The 19,688-nt window shown below is 46.0% G+C and overlaps 2 protein-coding genes across 5 annotated transcripts in view; both read left to right on the top strand.

Annotated features, from left to right (window-relative positions):
* The window catches only part of LOC129129568 (TLC domain-containing protein 5-like), a 180,645-nt gene that overhangs the window by 76,449 nt on the left and 84,508 nt on the right, over positions 1-19,688 (top strand). The gene's annotated exons all lie outside the window — the stretch shown is intronic.
* ARHGEF12 (Rho guanine nucleotide exchange factor 12) overlaps positions 1-19,688 on the top strand; it is an 89,030-nt gene that overhangs the window by 63,750 nt on the left and 5,592 nt on the right. For all 4 annotated transcript variants that reach the window (XM_054647375.2, XM_054647374.2, XM_077190077.1 and 1 more), the window contains 17 exons: positions 212-247; positions 836-990; positions 1,689-1,835; positions 2,844-2,929; positions 3,685-3,810; positions 4,858-4,972; positions 6,212-6,312; positions 7,237-7,314; positions 8,485-8,560; positions 8,958-9,125; positions 9,621-9,708; positions 10,460-10,549; positions 10,695-10,771; positions 11,233-11,442; positions 13,950-14,447; positions 17,124-17,437; positions 19,357-19,429. In XM_054647375.2, the coding sequence (XP_054503350.1) occupies positions 212-247; positions 836-990; positions 1,689-1,835; positions 2,844-2,929; positions 3,685-3,810; positions 4,858-4,972; positions 6,212-6,312; positions 7,237-7,314; positions 8,485-8,560; positions 8,958-9,125; positions 9,621-9,708; positions 10,460-10,549; positions 10,695-10,771; positions 11,233-11,442; positions 13,950-14,447; positions 17,124-17,437; positions 19,357-19,429 (2,438 nt within the window). The remainder of the gene's footprint in view (positions 1-211; positions 248-835; positions 991-1,688; positions 1,836-2,843; positions 2,930-3,684; positions 3,811-4,857; positions 4,973-6,211; positions 6,313-7,236; positions 7,315-8,484; positions 8,561-8,957; positions 9,126-9,620; positions 9,709-10,459; positions 10,550-10,694; positions 10,772-11,232; positions 11,443-13,949; positions 14,448-17,123; positions 17,438-19,356; positions 19,430-19,688) is intronic.

Genomic DNA, 19,688 nt, shown 5'->3' with positions numbered 1-19,688 from the left:
GTGACAGTGTCAATGCATAAATGACGTCGTTTGTGTTAATTATTGTTGGTAGATTTAGGAAACTTTGGGTTTTGTCTCTGCTGTGATAGAAAACTGTCAGGAGAGGGGACAGGATGCTCTGCCTTGGAGCTCAGACCACCATTCTGAAGTTGTTCTGAGCAGGGAGAAATTCAGGCACAAGCCCCCTAATGATTGCTTTCCTCCCTTGCAGGATGGTTGACATGGGAACACCGAAGCCTTTTCGCAAGTGAGTGTGCTTAGAAATGTTTGAACTTGACTGAATTTGTTTGGATTTCAAATGGTTATGAAGCAGAATGCAGCTCTTTGTTCTGAGGCAGCACAGTTGTCTGCATGATCTCTTTTCTTTAAGAACACAGGAAATCAGACACTGGCAGCCATTTGTAGGGCAGGTGGAGTGAGCCATATGCAAAAATACCCCTTTGATCTGTGAGTGAAGTGGAATGATTGCTGTATCCACTGATTTGAATAGATGGCAGTTGGGTTAGGGAGTAGAGAGATCCCTATTTTCCTTTTCAACCTGTATTGCTGTTGGTTCTGTACCTGCAGATAGACTGAGGCAAGAAACTGTAACCTGCCCTTTTCACTGCCTTGATATCTGACTGCAAATGATTTGATCTGTGCCATTAAAAGGAGGGTTATGAAAACACTGTCAGAACAGTCAATCTGGAAAGGGCAAAATTAGAGAATGTGCCCAGAGGTTCAGGCATCAAACAGCCCCCAGCTGGCAGGGACAGTGTGTTCATAAAGCTGATTGATGTACTCAGCTTTTCCCTGAAATGGGAATTAACTCCCTCTTTTTTTCTCCTGCCATCAGGATGGACAGTGTTGGCTTTGCAGATGTGCAGAGTGAGGATGAGCTCTATGACTTTGACATGGACATGGACCCTCCCAACTGGCAGCAGCTTGTGAGCAGGGAGGTGCTGATGGGGCTCAAACCCTACGAAATCAAACGTCAGGAAGTGATAAATGGTGAGATGGGGGTTCTGTCCTACCTGGCCAAGCTCAGAGCTGGAAAACCTTCCCCTGGAGCTTTGAAGTTCTTAAAAATTTACAATTAGGATTTGGGGTTTTTTTTGTGTGAAATAATGGCTGGAGAATTGTAGAACTTTTGGTTTGAAGAGTTCTTAGGTGTGAAACCTGTGCTTGTTACTGGGAAATAACCTGAGGTGAGATTGATCCAGTGAGAAATAACCTGAGGTGAGATTGATCCAGTCCTTAGAGGACAAATAAACAGTATCAAGTGGTTATTAAATATTAAGTGAGTCCGTGGATGGCAGCCTCCACACACCCAACAACACCTTTGAGTTCCCATCTCCTTTGGAAAACCTGCAGGAGGAGGAGGGAGAGGCCAGGTTTTTAATATGTTCTATAAAAGAAAAGAAGAAAAGCTTGGTTTTTAGGCAAGCAGGTGATGGAAATCAAGAAAGAGAAAGAGGGAGAGGAGCTGCTCCCAAACTTGAGCAGATTTCAGTTGCAGCTCCTGCAGAAGCCTTTGTGTGGATTTGTGAGCTCAGAGCTGTTGGTTTGGGGTAAACGATGGAATTTTCCAAGCATGGAATCACAGCAGGGCCTGGGATATGGACCAGGGAGGGAAATGCTGCAGAGGGCCCTGCTCTGAGCTGCCCTGAGGCTGCCCAGGTGCCATCCTGCTCTCCCTGTGTCCCCAGAGCTGTTCTACACGGAGCGAGCCCACGTGCGCACGCTGAAGGTCCTGCACAACGTCTTCTACCAGAGGGTCACCAGGGAGGGCATCCTCAGCTCCAGTGACAAGAGGAAAATCTTCTCCAACCTCGAGGACATCCTTGGGCTGCATGGTAGGAACAGCTGGATGCTGCAATTTGGGCTTCCAGTGGCTGAAAAATTGAAGCAAAGGAACCCTGGAACATGAGGCAGCTTCACCCAGTGCTCGAGATGGAGCAGAATTCTTCAGGAATTCTTCAGCACTGCCCTGGGCTTGCTTTTGTTCACACTTGGCTCCATTTCTGAGTCACAAAGATATTTTGATGAGGAATATTGTGTCCAGTGTTCCTTTTCCTCATCTGTGTTGATTCATGCTTGATGAAAGGAGCAGTGATCTTTATGAGCCAAGGTTTGAGGTGGTACAGCTGCTCCTGAAGAGAGCAGAAAACAGATTTATGAAGATTGATGTCTGTTTCTGAAGGGTGGTGGAACATGAGGCAGCTTTACCCAATATTTGAGATGGAGCAGAATTCTTCAGGAATTCTTCAACACTGTCCTGGGCTTGCTTTTGCTCTCTCACTTGTTCCATTTCTGATTCACAAAGATATTTTGATAAGGAATCATGTGTCCAGTGTTCCTTTTCTGTGTTGATTCGTGCTTGATAAAAGAGCAATGAGCTCTCTGGGCCAGGGTTTGAGGTGGTACAACTGCTCCTGAGGAGAGCAGAAAACAGATTTATGAAGATTGGTGTCTGTTTGTTTCTGAGGGGTGGCCCTTCCTCGTTGTTTAGGGACAGGACTGCTCACAACAGGAATTCCAGCCACTGAATCATCAGTTGTGTGGTTTTCTGGCTTCTGCATTATTCCTGTTGATAGAAAAATTACATTGAGCCTCAGAAAAGATGAGTTTGGAATGGTTCTTAGGGGTCCTTTGAAGCCAGGTGAGACACAAGTGCAAAGGAGTTACATCACATTTCATTAGTTATATTAAATTGATTAAGTTGCAGGATGTTGTTTATTAGCTAATTAAAATTATTTCAAATCTGATCTTCTCCTAGAATAGCTTTTATGTTAAATGCTGAAAATTAAGCCAGCATTTTGACCACTATTAATAAAATTTACCTTTTTTTCCTTCTTCTTAAGTTGCACTGAACGATCAGATGAAATCTGTCCGGAAAAGGAACGAGACTTCTGTCATTGGCCAAATTGGGGAAGATCTGCTCTCCTGGGTAAAATTCTTTTAATATTTCTTCTGTTTGAAAATAATGTGTCATGGAATGACCAATAGAGCCAGAGGTTGGAGGAGGTAATTCCCAGCCATGGGAACTGAAGGGCTGTGAGTCCTGGAGCCAAAACAGAGCTGGAGGATGAGGGGGGAAGGAAAGCAGGAGGAACTCAGGATTTTCATCTGACTGGAATAGGAGTCATTTAAGGCACAAGAATAATATCCTTAAGATGTGTGGGTAGAATAGAAAGGTACTTTGGGTACATAAAGGTGAGAGTGGGATTTTGAAAAATGTAGTGGCACGATTTATTTCAGTAACACTGAAGTGTGAGCCTGGTGTTGCCTGCGGTGCAGTTAAAAGATGGTTAGAAATAGTGATTTCTAATCTTAGAATGTATAAATTTGGAGTTTATAGTGCTGCTGCAGGCTTCACTTTTGAGATCTTTATGGAGAGATATGGCTGCCCCAGTCCTGGAAGTGTTCAAGGATGTCCTGGCCCATGACGGGGATGACCTTTAAAATCCCTTTCAACTCAAACCAGTCTGGGATTCTGTGATGTGGGAGGGCTGGATTCAGGAGAACTGAAGAGTTTGGGATGCAAAGGTCTCCTCTGGAAAGACAAAGCCTTAAACCAGAGCTTTTTATCAGTAATTCCTTTGTTCCCTGATGATCCCAGTCCCATGTGGCTCTGCCTGCTGAGGATGCCCCGCGCTGAGCTCCAGCCTATCTAAACTTGGCTTTCTTGGCTTTCTGGCACAGTTTAGTGGAGCAGCAGAGGAGAAGCTGAAACTTGCCACTGCCACCTTCTGCAGCAACCAGCCCTTTGCTCTGGAGGTCATCAAGTCCCGCCAGAAGAAGGACTCGCGCTTCCAGACCTTCGTGCAGGTGGGTTTGCCACAGGGCTCAGAGTTCTCCACCAGGCTTTGAGTTTTCTCCACCAGGCTTTGAGTTTTCTCCACCAGGCTTTTGAGTTTTTCACCAGGCTTTGGAGTTTTCTCCACCAGGCTTTGGAGTTTTCTCCACCAGGCTTTGGAGTTTTCTCCACCAGGCTTTGGAGTTTTCTCCACCAGGCTTTGAGTTTTTCTCCTCCAGGCCTTGAGTTTTCTCCTCCAGGCCTTGAGTTTTTCAACAAACTGAGTTTTCTCCCCCTAAGCTCTCAGTTTCTCCACCAGGCTTTTGAGTTTTCTCCACCAGGCTTGGAGTAACCTCAGCACAGCCCAATGAATCCGTTCTGATAATTAATGACAATTATTAGTGACATCATGGCTAGGGCTGCCTTCAGCTGGGCACCACGTCCAGCACTGTATTTACCTCTCCTGGTGGTTTCTGGAGGGAGGAGCCCTCAGTTCTGGGGAGCACAGATGGAATGCAGGGCAGCTCCGTGTCCCAGGCAGGAGATTCCATCTCCCTCGAGGTGCCTGGTGCCCAAGGACCCCAAATCCCATTGGGCAGAGCGCTCAGAGTGCCAGGAGCAGGAGGCAGAGGCTGCACAGCTGCTCTGCCTGCCAGGGTGGGCTGTGGCTCCGTGTGGCATTTGTAGAACATGATCTCCATCAGCACAGGCTGGGAGGAGCTCTGGGAGTACAGGGGAGATTATCTTGACAAATATCCTGAGTTTTGCTGCACTGTGAAAGCCCAAACTGATGTGTTCCCTGGGAGCTGCTGACTGAGATGGATTGGGGATGGGCCCATGCCCATGGGGAGTAATGAGGGGAGGAAGGCACTGCTGCTGTGATGAGCTTCTCCTCTGGGTAATTGCAGATGGAGAGGGGATGTGTTGTCTGAGTGATAGATCTTGGCATCTCTTGTCTTGTATTTAATTACTGGAAAGTGAAGTAATAGATGTTTAAGTGATGAATAGATGTTGTGCATTCAGGTAATTATGGCCTTAATAAAAATGACAAATGCAGATATTGTGCTGTTGAAATTTAGGATGCTGAGAGCAATCCCCTGTGCCGGCGGCTGCAGCTGAAGGATATCATCCCCACAGAGATGCAGAGGTTGACTAAATACCCCCTTCTGCTGGATAACATTGCTAAATACACAGGTAAAGCCTTGCCACTGGGATTTGGGCACCTGTGACCGTGTTCAGAGGGGTCCCAGGATGAGGGAAGAGACCAGGATCTGACTCCATGGTTCAGAAGACTTGATTTATTATTTTATGATATGTATTATATTAAAACTATACTAAAAGAATAGAAGAAAGGATTTCATCAGAAGGCTGGCTAAGAATAGAAAAAGAAAGAATGATAACAAAGGTTTGTGGCTTGGACAGAGAGTCCGAGCCAGCTGGGCTGTGATTGGGCATTAATTAGAAACAACCACATGAGCCCAATCCCAGATGCACCTGTTGCATTCCACAGCAGCAGATAACCATTGGTTGCATTTTGATCCTGAGGCCTCTCAGCTTCTCAGGAGGAAAAAATCCTAAGGAAAGGGATTTTTCATAAAAGATGTCTGTGACAGACACCCATCTCAGCAAGGTTTTTTAGATAAATGTGTTAAATAACACTTCAATTTTATGTGTGTCTGTTTTCATTGCGACCTCACTGCTGCTGTCTGCACAGGAGGTGTAAAAAATAATAATAAAAAGAAAAATCCAGTGTTGGTTCCTCCTTAGGAAAATAAAAAGGAAATTCAGTGTGAAATAAGTGACTCTATCAAACCTCTAAAGCAGCACAGAATGTCCCCATGCTCTTGCAAAGGGTGGGGTTTAATTAGGATCTGTTACACTGAAAGATACTTCCAGCACAACAAGTAAAAATGTGATAAATAACAGCACAAAATGCATTCCCAGCTTTACTATCTGATACCTGCTGCAGGGTAATTTCATTACTCATAAAAATAGACTGCAGCTACAAGTTCCCTCTAATCCTAATTAGGAGAGCATGTGATACTCCATTATCTTTGATGTACTGGGTGATGTTCCTGTTAAGTGAATTCTCAGTGTGGCTGCTGCTGCTGGGGAGAATTGATGGGTTCACCTGTGCCTGTACTCTTAGTAAGGATTTTATAAGCATTTTATAAGGATTTTAGGTCTCTCAGATTATTGTGAGGAGCTGTCACAAGGCCCTAAAAAAGGGAGAGTAACAATTGCATTATGTGTAATGATGTGCAGGTCACAATCAATTCTCTCCTGCCAAATCCCATTTTTATCATTATTGCAGTGCTTTTGTTGGTGACTCCTCTTGGAGTTTTAACTCCTTTTTGTCCAGCTTGAGGTCAGCAGAGTGCACTGCAGGGCTGGCTGGCCAAACCTCTGTGCCACTTTGTGTTATTCTTGCAGAGCTGCCTGAGGAGAAGGAGAAGGTCAAGAAAGCAGCAGATCACTGTCGCCAGATCCTCAACCACGTGAACCAGGCTGTCAAAGAGTCAGAGAACAAACAGGTGAGAGGGCCTGAGTGAGCCCCCAGGGCTGGGCACAGCAGTGCAGCTGCACTCTGGGCACTTCTGCTGCTCCAAGTGACATTTCCCTGCATTTCCTGCACTCTGGGCACTTCTGCTGCTCCAAGTGACATTTCCTGCATTTCTGCACTCTGGGCAGTTCTGCTGCTCCAAGTGACATTTCCCTTCATTTCCTGCACTCTGAGCAGTTCTGCTGCTCCAAGCGACGTTTTCTTGAATTTCCTGCACTCCACTGTGGGCAGTTCTGACATTTCCCTGCATTTCCTGCACTCCACTCTGGGCATTTTTTGCTGCTCCAAGTGACATTTCCCTGCATTTCCTGCACTCTGGGCAGTTCTGCTGCTCCAAGTGACATTTCCCTGCATTTCCTGCACTCTGGGCATTTTTTGCTGCTCCAAGTGACATTTCCTGCACTCTGGGCAGTTCTGACATTTCCCTGCATTTCCTGCACTCCACTCTGGGCAGTTCTAACATTTCCCTGCATTTCCTGCACTCTGGGCACTTCTGCTGCTCCAGGTGACATTTCCTGCATTTCTGCACTCCACTCTGGGCAGTTCTGACATTTCCCTGCGTTTCCTGCACTCTGAGCAGTTCTGCTGCTCCAAGTGACATTTCCTGCACTCCACTGTGGGCAGTTCTGACATTTTCTTGCATTTCCTGCACTCTGGACAGTTCTGCTCCTCCAAGTGACGTTTCCTTGCATTTCTGCACTCCACTCTGGGCATTTTTTGCTGCTCCAAGTGACATTTCCTTGCACTTCCTGCACTCTGAGCACTTCTGCTGCTCCAAGTGACATTTCCCTGTATTTCCTTCACTCTGAGCACTTCTGCTGCTCCAAGTGACATTTCCCTGCATTTCCTGCACTCCACTCTGGGCAGTTCTGACATTTCCCTGCATTTCCTGCAGCACCTGGAGGATTATCAGCGGAGACTCGACCTCTCCTACTTGAAGCAGTCAGAGGATCCCATGATGGACGAGTTCAGGGTGAGTGGGAGCATTAAAACCAGCTCTGTGTGCATGGAGTTTGCATTCACTTTGTGCTTCTTCTGGTGCACAATCAAGTGGTCTTTGGAGATAAATATTTCTGTATGAAAATGAAAACAATTAGTCTCAGAAATGTAAGCTTTGCCACCTTCCTGAAGATTTCTGTGGCTCTAACAGCTCAGTTCTGCACATCATGGTGCTGATGGAGCTTGTCAGCTCTGTGCAACAAACCTTTATAGCCTGCAAGCTCAAGCACTGTATCCCAGAAGAGATATCTGATGGATAATGAGATTATTGTGGATATTTATCTCATGTGAGTGCATCTCTTGGTGATGCTGTTGGAGCTGGGGAGGCCTTGGAGAGCCCTGAGGTGTAGCAGTGGAATTGGCTTCAAAGGGAGAGCTTGTACAAAAATGTGTGAGTTCCACACAGCCAAATAAAACCTGAAGTCCAGTATTAAAAATACTCTGTTCCATGGCTCCTGTAAATCCCTGCAGTTTTGTTGGGAGCTGGTCATCTGCTGGTTTCTTCCCCATCTCCCTTAAAGCCAGTGTGAATAAAAAAGCCCCAACTTTTCCATAGAACTGTGTCATGTATCCTTCCCCAAATAAACCTGCAAGCATTCAGCAAGGGAAGGAAGAACTTTTGGCAGCTACAAAATCTCGCTGTCATTGATTGCAGACTCTGAGACTTGGAAGGGATGAATTGTGAAAATTGTCACTTCTGCTTGCCTGCAGATCTAAATGTCACAAGCACTGAAGTGCCTGAAGAATCCATTGACATTACAAAGCCTGTCAGATCATGGGGATGATTTGTAAATAATTTGTAGGCACACTTGACTTGCAAATGGAGTGCTGCAGCATTAATCAGTTGTAATGCTGGAGCTGAATATGGGGGGGTTGGAAAAACTCCTCGTAGGAAACAGGTGACATCCTAATGCCCCAGGAGCTCGACCTGGTGGGAGAATTCCCCACTCTGTGGCACTTGGCACGTGGAAAAAAGCAGAGGGAAAGTGATAAACAGCATCTCTGACAGGATTTTGGGTTCCCTGTTCCACGTTTCTGGGTTTAGCTGCTTGGCTCCAGACTGGAGTCCCTCTGGCATTCCTGTGTTTTATCATGACTTGCTTCCATGGAAATTTCATTTTTTTTTTCTTTCCCCTGGTGACAGAACCTGGATCTAACAAAGAGAAAAATGCTCCATGAGGGGCCCTTGACCTGGAAGGTGAATCGTGACAAAACCATCGGTGAGTCTGGGCCATGCCCCCGTCCCCTGGCTCTGCCTGAGTTTGCTGGGAAGGAGAGGAGGGAAAAGCTCTGCTGCAGCTCCCAGTTATGCTTCTTGCTGCCACCTCTAATAATGCCTGTGTGCTTCTCTGAGCTGATTAAATTATTCTTGTCAATTCTGAAAAGTGCTGGAGTATCATTAGGGCCACGCAGGGACACAGCAGTCAGTCATGAGCTGATCCAGTTCCATCTGTAGCTTTCTGCTGGAGTTTTCACCAGGAAGATTTGCAAGCTTTGCCTGGAATGGCACAGCACTGATTGCTGCCTCTGCATGAGTAATCAGAAATGCAGCACTCTGCTTTCTGATGGCAATCTTTTAACTCATCCTGGGCTTTTTTTTTTTTGCATTCTGGGCAGATCTGTACACTCTGCTGCTGGAGGACATCCTGGTGCTGCTGCAGAAACAAGATGACAAACTGGTGCTGAAGTGCCACAGCAAGATCCTGGCATCCACAGCTGACAGCAAACACACCTTCAGCCCCATCATCAAACTCAACACTGTGCTGGTTCGCCAGGTGGCCACAGGTCAGTGCAGCCCACTGAGAAAGCAAAAAGAGAAGCCAAAAATAAAGATTAGCTCAGTTGAGGAAGATAATTTTGTGTAGATTTGCAGAGCAGAACATGGAAAACTGCGTAGGCTTAATTCTTGGTTGTCCAACATCGTGCTTAGTATGGATGAGCTGTTTAACTTCTTTGCATCAGTAATAGGCATTTGCTTGAGTTTTAAATAGACTTCTAAATGAAAGTACTCTGATTGTGTTAGAGGAAAAGCACTTTGGAAATTATTAGAAGGGAAGAAGGGAAAAGAGGAGAAATGGAGCTTTTTCAAAATGGGTTTTTTCCTTTTGAGGGCACATGTCTTTGATAGGACAAGGTCAGTGTTTCTGTATTAGTGTTGGAAAGTTATCTCAAGAACTTTTTCCTTGCTTCGGGCTGGGGTGATGTAGGAATTTTTGGGAAGTGAGAAGTGAATTTGTGAACTTTGTGAGAGGTTTCAGTTCCCTTCCCTGTGCTGTGCAGATAACAAAGCTTTCTTCGTCATCTCCATGTCGGCGACGGGGGCTCACATCTACGAGCTGGTGGCACAGACTGTCTCAGAGAAGAATGTGTAAGTCCTGGGCAAATTCCAGCTGCTGCTGGCTTGGTTGGACCTGGGAGACCTTTTACCCCATGAATTCCCTGAGTTCCTTCTCCAAATTCAGCTGGAAATCTTGTGGTCTCTGTAAATTGTAGGTCTTGTGGTGTCTGTAAGTGTATGCAGATAGTCCCTCCCAGCTGGCTCAATCCAGACTCTCTCCTGACCTCCAAAATGTTTTTATTTACCCTTAAAGTTCTGTTTTTTTGGGCCTGACTGCCAGATCGGACACAGAAATAATCCTGCATCTTCATGCAGCACCAGAGATCTTTGCAGATTTACATCCTGGCATCACAAACACCCCAGTGCAGGAATTGGAGATTCCATGGCTGAAAGCTTCATTGGGAGAAACTCTTTTCTCCTAAAGAATACCCAGGGATAGATGTGATTATGGGATACATGCCTGTTGTTGCATCTCTACCCTTCAGTGATGTGTGAAATAATGCTTTTTCATGTATTTATATATCAATTAACTGGTTGATCTGACAAGTGATAAGGTCCTGTCTATCATTTCCATCTGCTGAAGAGCATCCAGGTGAGCTGAGCTTTCTGCTGTGGTGATTTCAGCAGAAAGGGGACTGAATCTAACAGAACTTTAAAAAAAAAGACTTTTCTTTTTGGTAAAAAAAGCAGTAATAATATCAACCGGGTTTAAGAGGATTAAATAGAGAAATGCTCATTCTGTCCCACTTGCTGCATGGTTTATTTGCTGTTTCTGCTGCAGCTGGCAGGACCTTATAGCTCAGATGGCAGGAACTGTGAAGATGGGGAGCAGCAGAAGGGTGATCCCACTGCCTCAGTCAGGCCCTGGCGAGTAAGTCAAAGCTGCAGGAGGAGGAAAAGCTGATTTTTCTTCCTCCAGCACCCCTTTTTCCTGCCTAAAAATCGCCCTCCAAAGCATGGATTCTGCTGCAGATGAAGCTGACTGAAGGGATGTGTTTGTTCTTCCCTCCCTGCAGAGAGGAGCGTGAGGAAGAGGAGCAGCAGAAGCTCAAGGAGCAGCATGACATTCCTGCCAGCAGCCTGCAGAGTCCAGGTGAGGCAGGGATACAGGGGAAGGGAGCAGGAGATTTGCTCCAGGGAGTGCAGGTGTGCCCAGCCATAGTCCTGGGGGATTGGGGATCCAGGGGCAGCTTTGAGATTGTTCTGGAAAGGGATGATTTCTTTACAAGTCATTCAGAGAAGTGATGCTGAACCTCTTGGAAATGAACCTTTTACTATTTCTATCTGATTTATAAACTGTTGGAGAGTGGTTTCTTTAACCCTGGAAAGAACTAGCCTTGTAGGTGAAGGATCTTAGTGTTTTCAGAATGGAATTTTCTGCACTTTTATCTTTTACTATTCCCATCTGATTTATAAACTGTTGGAGAGTGGTTTCTTTAACCCTGGAAAGAACTAGCCTTGTAGGTGAAGGATCTTAGTGTTTCCAGAGCGGAATTTTCTGCACTTTTATCATCATTGTTTCACCTGAATTTTTGGGTTTTTTTTGTCCTCCAGATAAAGATTTGGGCCTGGAGTCTCCCTTGATCCTGAACCCTCAGTCCTCCTCGCCCATCATGTCTGAGAAGGCCAAGGTGGAGGGGCTGCTGGGGGCAGAGGGGCAGTTTGAGAAGGTGCAGCAGGCGGAGCTGGCCCTGAAGGACTCCTCTGGCTGCAGCTCAGCCTCGGTGCCAGAGGGGCAGTGGGCACAGGATGCCCTGAGGAACTGTGAGTACCCCCCTGGGCTGGGCTCTGCACATGGGATTTCCATCCCTTTTCCATCCCCCTGGGCTGGATTTCACACAATAGGGATGGGGCAGCCTGGAGCTGTGAATCCATGCACTGCACCTTCCCTGGGCTTCAGGCACCTCCTTGTTTTTCTGGGGTTTTCTGTACCAAATGAGGCTGATCATGAATTTCTACCATCCATGGAGTGCTTTGATGGCAGAATTCGATTGCAGAGCTTAGTGCACAGTGCCATTGCTGGTCAGCAGTTTTTAAAGACAAGGCACTCAGCCCTGGCCTTATTCCTGTAGCACTGGAGCAGAACTGGACAGGTTGCTTGTGTTGCAGAATACAATTTTCCTTTTTTTTTCCTGAGTACCTGGGAGGTGGTTGGGTCTAATTGGATCAACACTTGTGTGTGTTGAGAAGTTTTTCTGATGGACAAATCATGGTTTGAGATTGTGTTTTTAAGGTTTTCAATCATTTCTTCTGCTCTCCTTTCAGAGGAGGAATGCAGGGCTCTGCAACCTGCTGGATCAGCTCTGGCAGTGCAACTCCTAAATATAACTCCCCAAAATTTCCATGAATTCATTAATCCACAGATCTCTCTTTGGCAAGTCTGGAAGGGACACAAAGTCCCTGAGTTGTACTTGGAGGGAAGAGTCTGTGCAATATTTGCTTTTACCACAGTGCAGAACTCTCACATCCTTGGCCCCAGTTGCCTTTTCCATCTCTCTGTCCAAGCAGTGACAGTTCTCTGCAGTCTCAGAGTGATCTCAGAGCTTTTAATTCCATTTATTCTCTTTCTTAGAGGATTTAAAGTTCTTTTTTAGTTCTGAATATTGGACAGATATTCTTGGTACTTGTTTTAAGAGACCACAGCTAAAATAATCTTAGTTTGGGGGTGTGTAAGGACAATTTCAGTGACCCTACAGCATCTCCTGAGTGCTGAGAGTTAAAAGAGCAGCTCTCCAACATTGTGACAAGAGCCTGAGCTGAGTGACAGTTCTGCTGTGTGACATCACAGCTTTTTTTGGGTGTTGCAGGAGCATTTTGTGGTGAGGAGGAACAATCTGGGGCTCTTGACAGCAGCACGTTTTTGTTTGGAACAATATGTCCCTATTATGAAGTGTTTGCTTGGGATAATTTGGGAGCTAAAGGAATGTGGGTTGAAGTTCAACCAGGCATAAATTTGCATTGAATTTTAGGGAAAAATGTTTCTTGGATTTTTCTCTTTTTTTTTTGCTGTCATTTCAAACCTGAGTGGAATATTCCCACTTTCCTTGAGGTGGGAATCCCCTGCTCTAACCACAGCTCTGAGCTCCTGTGCAGGGTGAAATCCAAGCACTCAGGATCATTTCTGGGGACAATTTCTTTGGTTTTACAATTTCTTTGGTTTTCTCCAAGGAGATGCAACTTGTCCTGACATATTGTAAGGTAAAACAGGGGAGTGAGGCTGGAGCCTTTAATACATTTATTTTTATCCCTGTTTTTCCAACCAAGAGCAGGAGTCACACCTCTGTCAGAGGGTGACCTTTGTGTCTGCTTTAATCCCCTCTGTGCTCTGTGAGCCTTGCCTGCATTTGTCAGGTGCCATTAGTGCAAGAGCAGGATTTCCAGATATTATCACAAAAACAGAGATTTTGGGCAAGCAGGAAGGGAGGTGATGAGCTCACAGAATACCCTGAGCTGGAGAGGAGCCAGAAGGATCATTGAGTCCAGGTGCTGGCCATTTAATTATGGTTATTTTTTAATGCACAGTGTAAAAACCCTCCCTGATCTCTGAACCTGTTCAGAGCCAGCTGAGTCTGACAGCACCACTGATCTTTGGAGTGTTCACAAATGGTTTTTCTCAGGAGATGGATGGGCTGTGGGACATCCCCACTAAAAATCTGCTCAAACCCCCCTGAGCCCTGAAGCTTTTTGGGGACAATTGAATACAACTCCATTGTCTCTGCAGGGAATCATTTGAGTTTTCTCAGGAGATAGATGGGCTGGGGGACTTCTTTTCTCAGGAGATGTGCTATGAGACATCCCCACTTCTGTCTGTAAAAATCTGCTCAAACCCCCCTTCTTAGATTTCTTTCCCCTTTTTTTTTTGCTGTCATTTCAAACCTGAGCGGAATATTCCCATTTTCCTTGAGGTGGGAATCCCCTGCTCTAACCACGGCTGTGAGCTCCTGTGCAGGGTCAAAATTTGAGTTATTTGGTCACTTTGAGCCCAAAGTTGGAATCCCCTGCTCTAACCACAGCTGTGAGCTCCTGTGCAGGGTCAAAATTTGAGTTATTTGGTCACTTTGAGCCCAAAGTTGGAATCCCCTGCTATAACCACAGCTGTGAGCTCCTGTGCAGGGTCAAAATTCGAGTTATTTGGTCACTTTGAGCCCAAAGTGGGAATCCCCTGCTATAAACACAGCTGTGAGCTCCTGTGCAGGGTCAAAATTCGAGTCATTTTGTCACTTTGAGCCCAAATCCTGTCCCTCTGATCTGACCCTTGCCTCTCCTTGCAGTGGGGCTGCTGAAGCAGCTCCTGGTGCAGCAGCTGGGCCTGGCTGAGAAGGGGACCCTGGAGGACAGACAGCGCCTGCCCAGGTTCAGGAACGTGTCCCAGGAAGCCCAGAGCGAGGGTGGCACTGAACTGCAGCAAATCCCAGATTCTGAGAGCAAATTGCAGCCGGCTGCAGAGGACAGAGCCCTCGGCAGAACTGGGGAGGAGAGGCGCGGCGCCCGGACTGCAGCGCGGTGCGCGGCCTCGGGGGACGCCCTGCAGCTGCTGGGCCCCGAGCCCCCTGCCAGGGGCGCTTTGCCCATGGACAGCACGAACCTGGAGGGCTCCAGCTCGGAGCTGGAGGGGCTGGGGGCTGAGGAGAGCGGGGAGCATTTCTTTGATGCTCGGGAAGCTCACGGCGACGAGAACCCCGGCGAGAGCGGCGAGCTGCTGGACAGGAAGGAGGAGGAGGAGGAGGAGGAGGAAGAGGAGGAGGAGGAGGTGCAAATTCGGATCTCAGGTGAGCCTGGGGCATTCCTGCAGGGGGTGATGGCCTGGCCAGGTCCCTTTAACTTCACCTTTTGCTTGTCTGGGGTAGGACAGTCAGCTCCCAGCTCTCACCAAGTCATTTTGGCTCTGTGCAAACAGGAGCAGGTTCATTCTTCCTGCACTCCTGAGGGGCTGATGGCCTGGCCAGCTCTGTTTAACACCTCACTGTTTGTTTGGCTGGGGTAGGACAGTCCCCCAGCTCTCACCAAGTCATTCTAGCCCTGTGCAAACATGGAGCTGCTTCATTCTTCATGTTCTTGAGGAGAAGCTGAAGGGCTGGGGGACACAGGACACACCCTGTGACAACTGGAATTGCCAAGCCCTCAGTTGTGGCTGGCCTGGACCACTTCATCTCTCCACTGCTTGAAAGGACCTGTAGAAAAAAAGGTTTTCCCTGGAGGCAAAGCCCTTTTTAAAGCCCTTTTCCTGATCAAGCTTCAGGAAAGGAACATGGAGCTGGTTCATTCTTTATGCACTGCAGGAGAAGCTGAAGGGCTGGGGGACACAGGACAAGCCGGTGACAACTGGAATTGCCAGCCCTCAATAGTGGCTGGCCTGGGCCACTTCATCTCTCTACTGCTTGAAGGGAAAAGCTTTTCCCTGCAGTCAAAGCCCTTTTTAAAGCCCTTTTTAAAGCCCTTTTCCTGATCAAGCTTCAGGAAAGGAACATGGAGCTGGTTCATTCTTTATGTTCTTGAGGAGATGCTGAAGGGCTGGGGGACACAGGACAAGCCTGTGACAACTGGAATTGCCAGCCCTCAATAGTGGCTGGCCTGGACCACTTCATCTCTCTGCTCCCTAAAGGTTTTCCCTGCAGTCAAAGCCCTTTTTAAAGCCCTTTTTAAAGCCCTTTTCCTGATCAAGCTTCAGGAAAGAAACTCACAACTTTAATTTTACACTTTAGTTTTAGTCTCCCGTAACCTTACCACACTCTGAACCTCTGAAAAATTTATTATTTTATTATTTTTATTGGTTTTGCTGCTCATGCACTATTTGACAGCTTCAAATTATTGACAGCTACAAATTATTTACAAATCCTGAGCACACCAAACTTAGCACAGAAGCTGAGGTTTATCTCATGTGCATTTTCTAGGAGAAGCAGCTGCTTCTATCAGGTGGATTCAACACTAACAGCCCCACAGAAGTCTCTTATCCATAAATATGCTCTTATTTAAAAATTGGATTATATCCACGTGGATAAGCCAATTTATGACTGCCCCAATGCTGCTTTCCAAATACATAGTGCAAATAATTTTTTCTCCCTGAGACATTTTAAATTATTAAAACCGAGCCAACAACTTGAAGCATCTAATTTATTTGTCACCTCTTCCACTGTTTACTTTTTTAACTGTATGGGGACATCAAAATGAGATGGATCTGTTTTTAGTCAATTCTGAGTCCCCTGTGCTTGCTTTGCCTGTGCTATTATGGAAAAATTCATTAAATGGACTGCTGTTTCTGGGTGCAGGTTGTGAAAGCATTTTCTGTCTGTAATTATTTTATCTTTTAGCTTATCAGCAAGCTCTGCTTTGAACCTCACCCATCTAAAAGCATCCCCAGTGCCAGGGCTGGGAGTGGAGTCTGGGAATCCAGCAGCTGGGTTTGACAGGTGCCATGGGTGCAAGAGCAGGATTTTCAGATATTATCACAAAAACAGAGATTTTGGGCAAGCAGAAAGGGAGGTGATGAGCTCACAGAATATCCTGAGCTGGAGAGGAGCCAGAAGGATCATTGAGTCCAGGTGCTGGCCATTTAATTATGGATATATTTTAATGCACAGTGTAAAAACCTTCCCTGATCTCTGAACCTGTTCAGAACCAGCTGAGTCTGACAGCACCACTGATCTTTGGAGTGTTCACAAATGGTTTTTCTCAGGAGATGGATGGGTTGTGGGACTTCTTTTCTCTTTTCTCAGGAGATGGGCTGTGGGACATCCTCACTTTGGTCTCTTAAAATCTCCTCAACCCCTCCCTGAGCCCTGAAGCTTCTTAGGGGTAGTTGAGTCAAATACCATTTATTATTTGAAATTAATTGATTTTTCTCATGAGATGGGCTGTGGAACTTCTTATTTTAGGAGATGGGCTGTGGGACTCCTTTTCTCAGGAGATGGGCTGTGGGACACTAAAAATCCCCACTAAAAATCTGCTCAAACCCCCCTGAGCCTTGAAACTTCTTGGGGGCAGTTGAATTAAAAGCCATTGTCTCTGCAGGAAATTATTTGATTTTTCTCAGGAGATAGATGGGCTGTGGGACATCCTCACTTTTGTCTCTTAAAATCTGCTCAAACCCCTCCCTGAGCCCTGAAGCTTCTTAGGGGTAGTTGAGTCAAACACCATTTATTATTTGAAATTATTTGATTTTTCTCATGAGATGGGCTGTGGAACTTCTTATTTTAGGAGATGGGCTGTGGGACTCCTTTTCTCAGGAGATGGGCTGTGGGACATCCTCACTTTTGTCTCTTAAAATCTGCTCAAACCCCCCTGAGCCCTGAAGCTTCTTGGGGGCAGTTGAATTAAAAGCCATTGTCTCTGCAGGAAATTATTTGATTTTTCTCATGAGATGGGCTGTGGGACATCCCCATTTCTGCCTCTAAAGATCTCCTCAAACCCCCTGAGCCCTGAAGCCCTGACCCCCGTTGTCCCCACAGGAAATTATTTGATCCTCGATGGATACGGGACGGTGCAGGAGAGCTCCACGGACGAGGAGGTGTCGGCCCTGGTCCTGCAGTGCACCTCGCACAGGCAGCCCCCCCTGGCCTGTCCCCAGCAGCAGCAGCAGCAGCCCCTGTCCCCCAGGGACACCCAGAGTGACAGGGACAGCTCACCCTTCCCCGAGGAGCTGCGCTGGGCAGGCCTGGAGGAGCCCTGTCCCTTCCTGGGCAGCCCCCAGCTCCCTCTGGAGACCCGAGTGCAGCTCATGCAGTACATCCACAACATCCAGGATGCCCTGGAGAAGCTAAAGGTGCGTTGCTTTTTGTTATTTTTAATATTATTAATATTATTTTTTTTAGCTAAAGGTGCGTTGCTTTTTGGTTTTTATTGCATTATTATTTTTAGCTAAAGGTGTGTGGCTTTTTGTTATTTTTATTATATTATTATTATTTTTTTTAGCTAAAGGTGCATTGCTTTTTGGGTTTTTTTGTATTATTATTATTTAAAGATGCGTTGCTTTTTGTTGTTATTTCTTCTTCGTCTTTGTCTTCTTCTTCGTCGTCTTCATCTTCTTTGTCTTCTCCTCCTTCTCCTCCTTCTCCTCCTTCTCCTCCTTCTCCTCCTTCTTCTTCTTATTCTTCTTCTTATTCTTCTTCTTATTCTTCTTCTTCTTCAAAGGTGCATTGCTTTTGTTATTTTTATTGTTATTTTAAATTAATAGTACCAGTATTATAGAAGGTTTGGTCACCTGAGCATTTCATCATTTCCATACCCATTCAGTTTTGGGTTAGAGAAAAAGCTTTAAAACAATTTTGCTAGGCAAGGACACAGGCACGTTTCTCTTCATCTCTGGCTTGACTCCTGGAAGATTGTTGTATTTGCAGGGCTCCCTGTGGCAGGGAGGAGTGATGAATTTGACTCCATGTTTTCAGAAGGTTAATTTATCACTTTTTGATACTATATTATATTGAAGAATATTATACTGTATTAAAGAGTACAGAAAGGATACTTGCTAAAAGTTAAAAAGATAATAATGAAAGCTCATGGCTCTTTCCAGAGTCCTGACACAGCTTGGCCTCAATTGGCCAAAGAGTCAAAACAACTCACATGAAACCAATGGAACAATCTCCAACCACATTCCACACGAGCAAAACACAGGAGAAGCCAATGAGACAAGAATTGTTTCCCTTTTCTCTGAGGTCTCTCAGCTTCCCAGGAGAAAAGCCCTGGGAGAAGGGATTTTTCTAGAGAATGTGAATGCCACAGAAGGCTTTAGAGCAGAATCTTTTGCTTTTTTTTTGCTGTTGTGTGTGCACTGAGTTGTGGATCACAACAGGCCAATAGTTCTGCTGGAGCTGGAGGGCTCTTTGCTGCTTTGATTTTGATCTGGAGAAATTTCTGAGGGATAGGAAGCTTGCAAAAGTGGAGTTTCCAACAGGACACTGCCTGAGGAATGTGGATTCCTGGCATAAAGAAATGGACAGCTTTAAGGAATGTGGATTCCTGGCATAAGGAGATGGACAGCTTTAAGGAATGTGGATTCCTGGCATGAATAAATGGACAGCTTTAAGGAATGTGGATTCCTGGCATGAATAAATGGACAGCTTTAAGGAATGTGGATTCCTGGCATAAAGAAATGGACAGCTTTGAGGAATGTGGATTCCTGGCCATAAAGATTAGGGAGAATTTCTGCACAGAGAGGTGGGAGGGGCTGGAGTCCCCATTCCTGGAGGTGTTCAGGGACACCCTGGATGTGGCACTTGGTGACAAGGTGGTCTTAGGGCATAGGTTGGACTCAGAGATCTCCAAGGTCTTTTCCAGCCTTGGTGATTCTGTGAAATCTCTCACGTGCTGCTGCTCCTGTGTCAGACGAAGATTCTGAGTTGCACTAAGGATATATCAGCCAAATATTGAGGCTTTCAGGCTCTATAAATTCCAAATTATTTTCCAAATATATTCCAAATTATTTTTGCATATAGAGACAGGGATTCTCTTTATAGAATAACTACAGAAAGTCTATTTTGTGAAACACTCAGTAGCCAGCCTTGAGTTTCACTGAAATCAGAATATTGCATGCAAATGAAGCTGCTGATAAAGGAGTTGAGGGGGCTCACTCCAGCCTGGCTGTTTGCAGTAGTGAAACTTCTCTTTTCCTGTTTGAAGGCCTCTTTGTTTGCCTGGTAAAGGAAGATCCAGCTGAGTTTTGGGGCTGTCTTTGCTGTTTTGCAGGAGGTGGAGGAGGATTACAGCGTTCTGCGGCGCCAGGGGCTGGCTGGCTCAGCCTCCACAGGAGAGCACTCAGGTAGGACCCCAAGATCACACCCAGAGCACAAAATCCACTGTTTGGGCCACCTGAAAACAGAGGCCAGGCAGAGTTAAAATAATAAAAAGCAGTTCTGTTTATTGAAGGGCCTTCTGGTACCTTTAGGGCAGACAAAACCCACCCAAAATGGAGAATTGGTCATGGGTTTCACACTTTTATCAGTTTGGTCCATTTGCATTTTGGGGGTGAATTTTCCAATTGCAGCTTCAGCTGATGTGGCAGTGACACCAGAGCAAGG

This window comes from Agelaius phoeniceus, chromosome 23 (genome assembly GCF_051311805.1).
Source record: "Agelaius phoeniceus isolate bAgePho1 chromosome 23, bAgePho1.hap1, whole genome shotgun sequence".
Classification (NCBI taxonomy): Eukaryota; Metazoa; Chordata; class Aves; order Passeriformes; family Icteridae; genus Agelaius; species Agelaius phoeniceus.
Note: the sequence above shows the minus strand (reverse complement) of the source record. Positions and strands in the feature narration are given on the sequence as shown.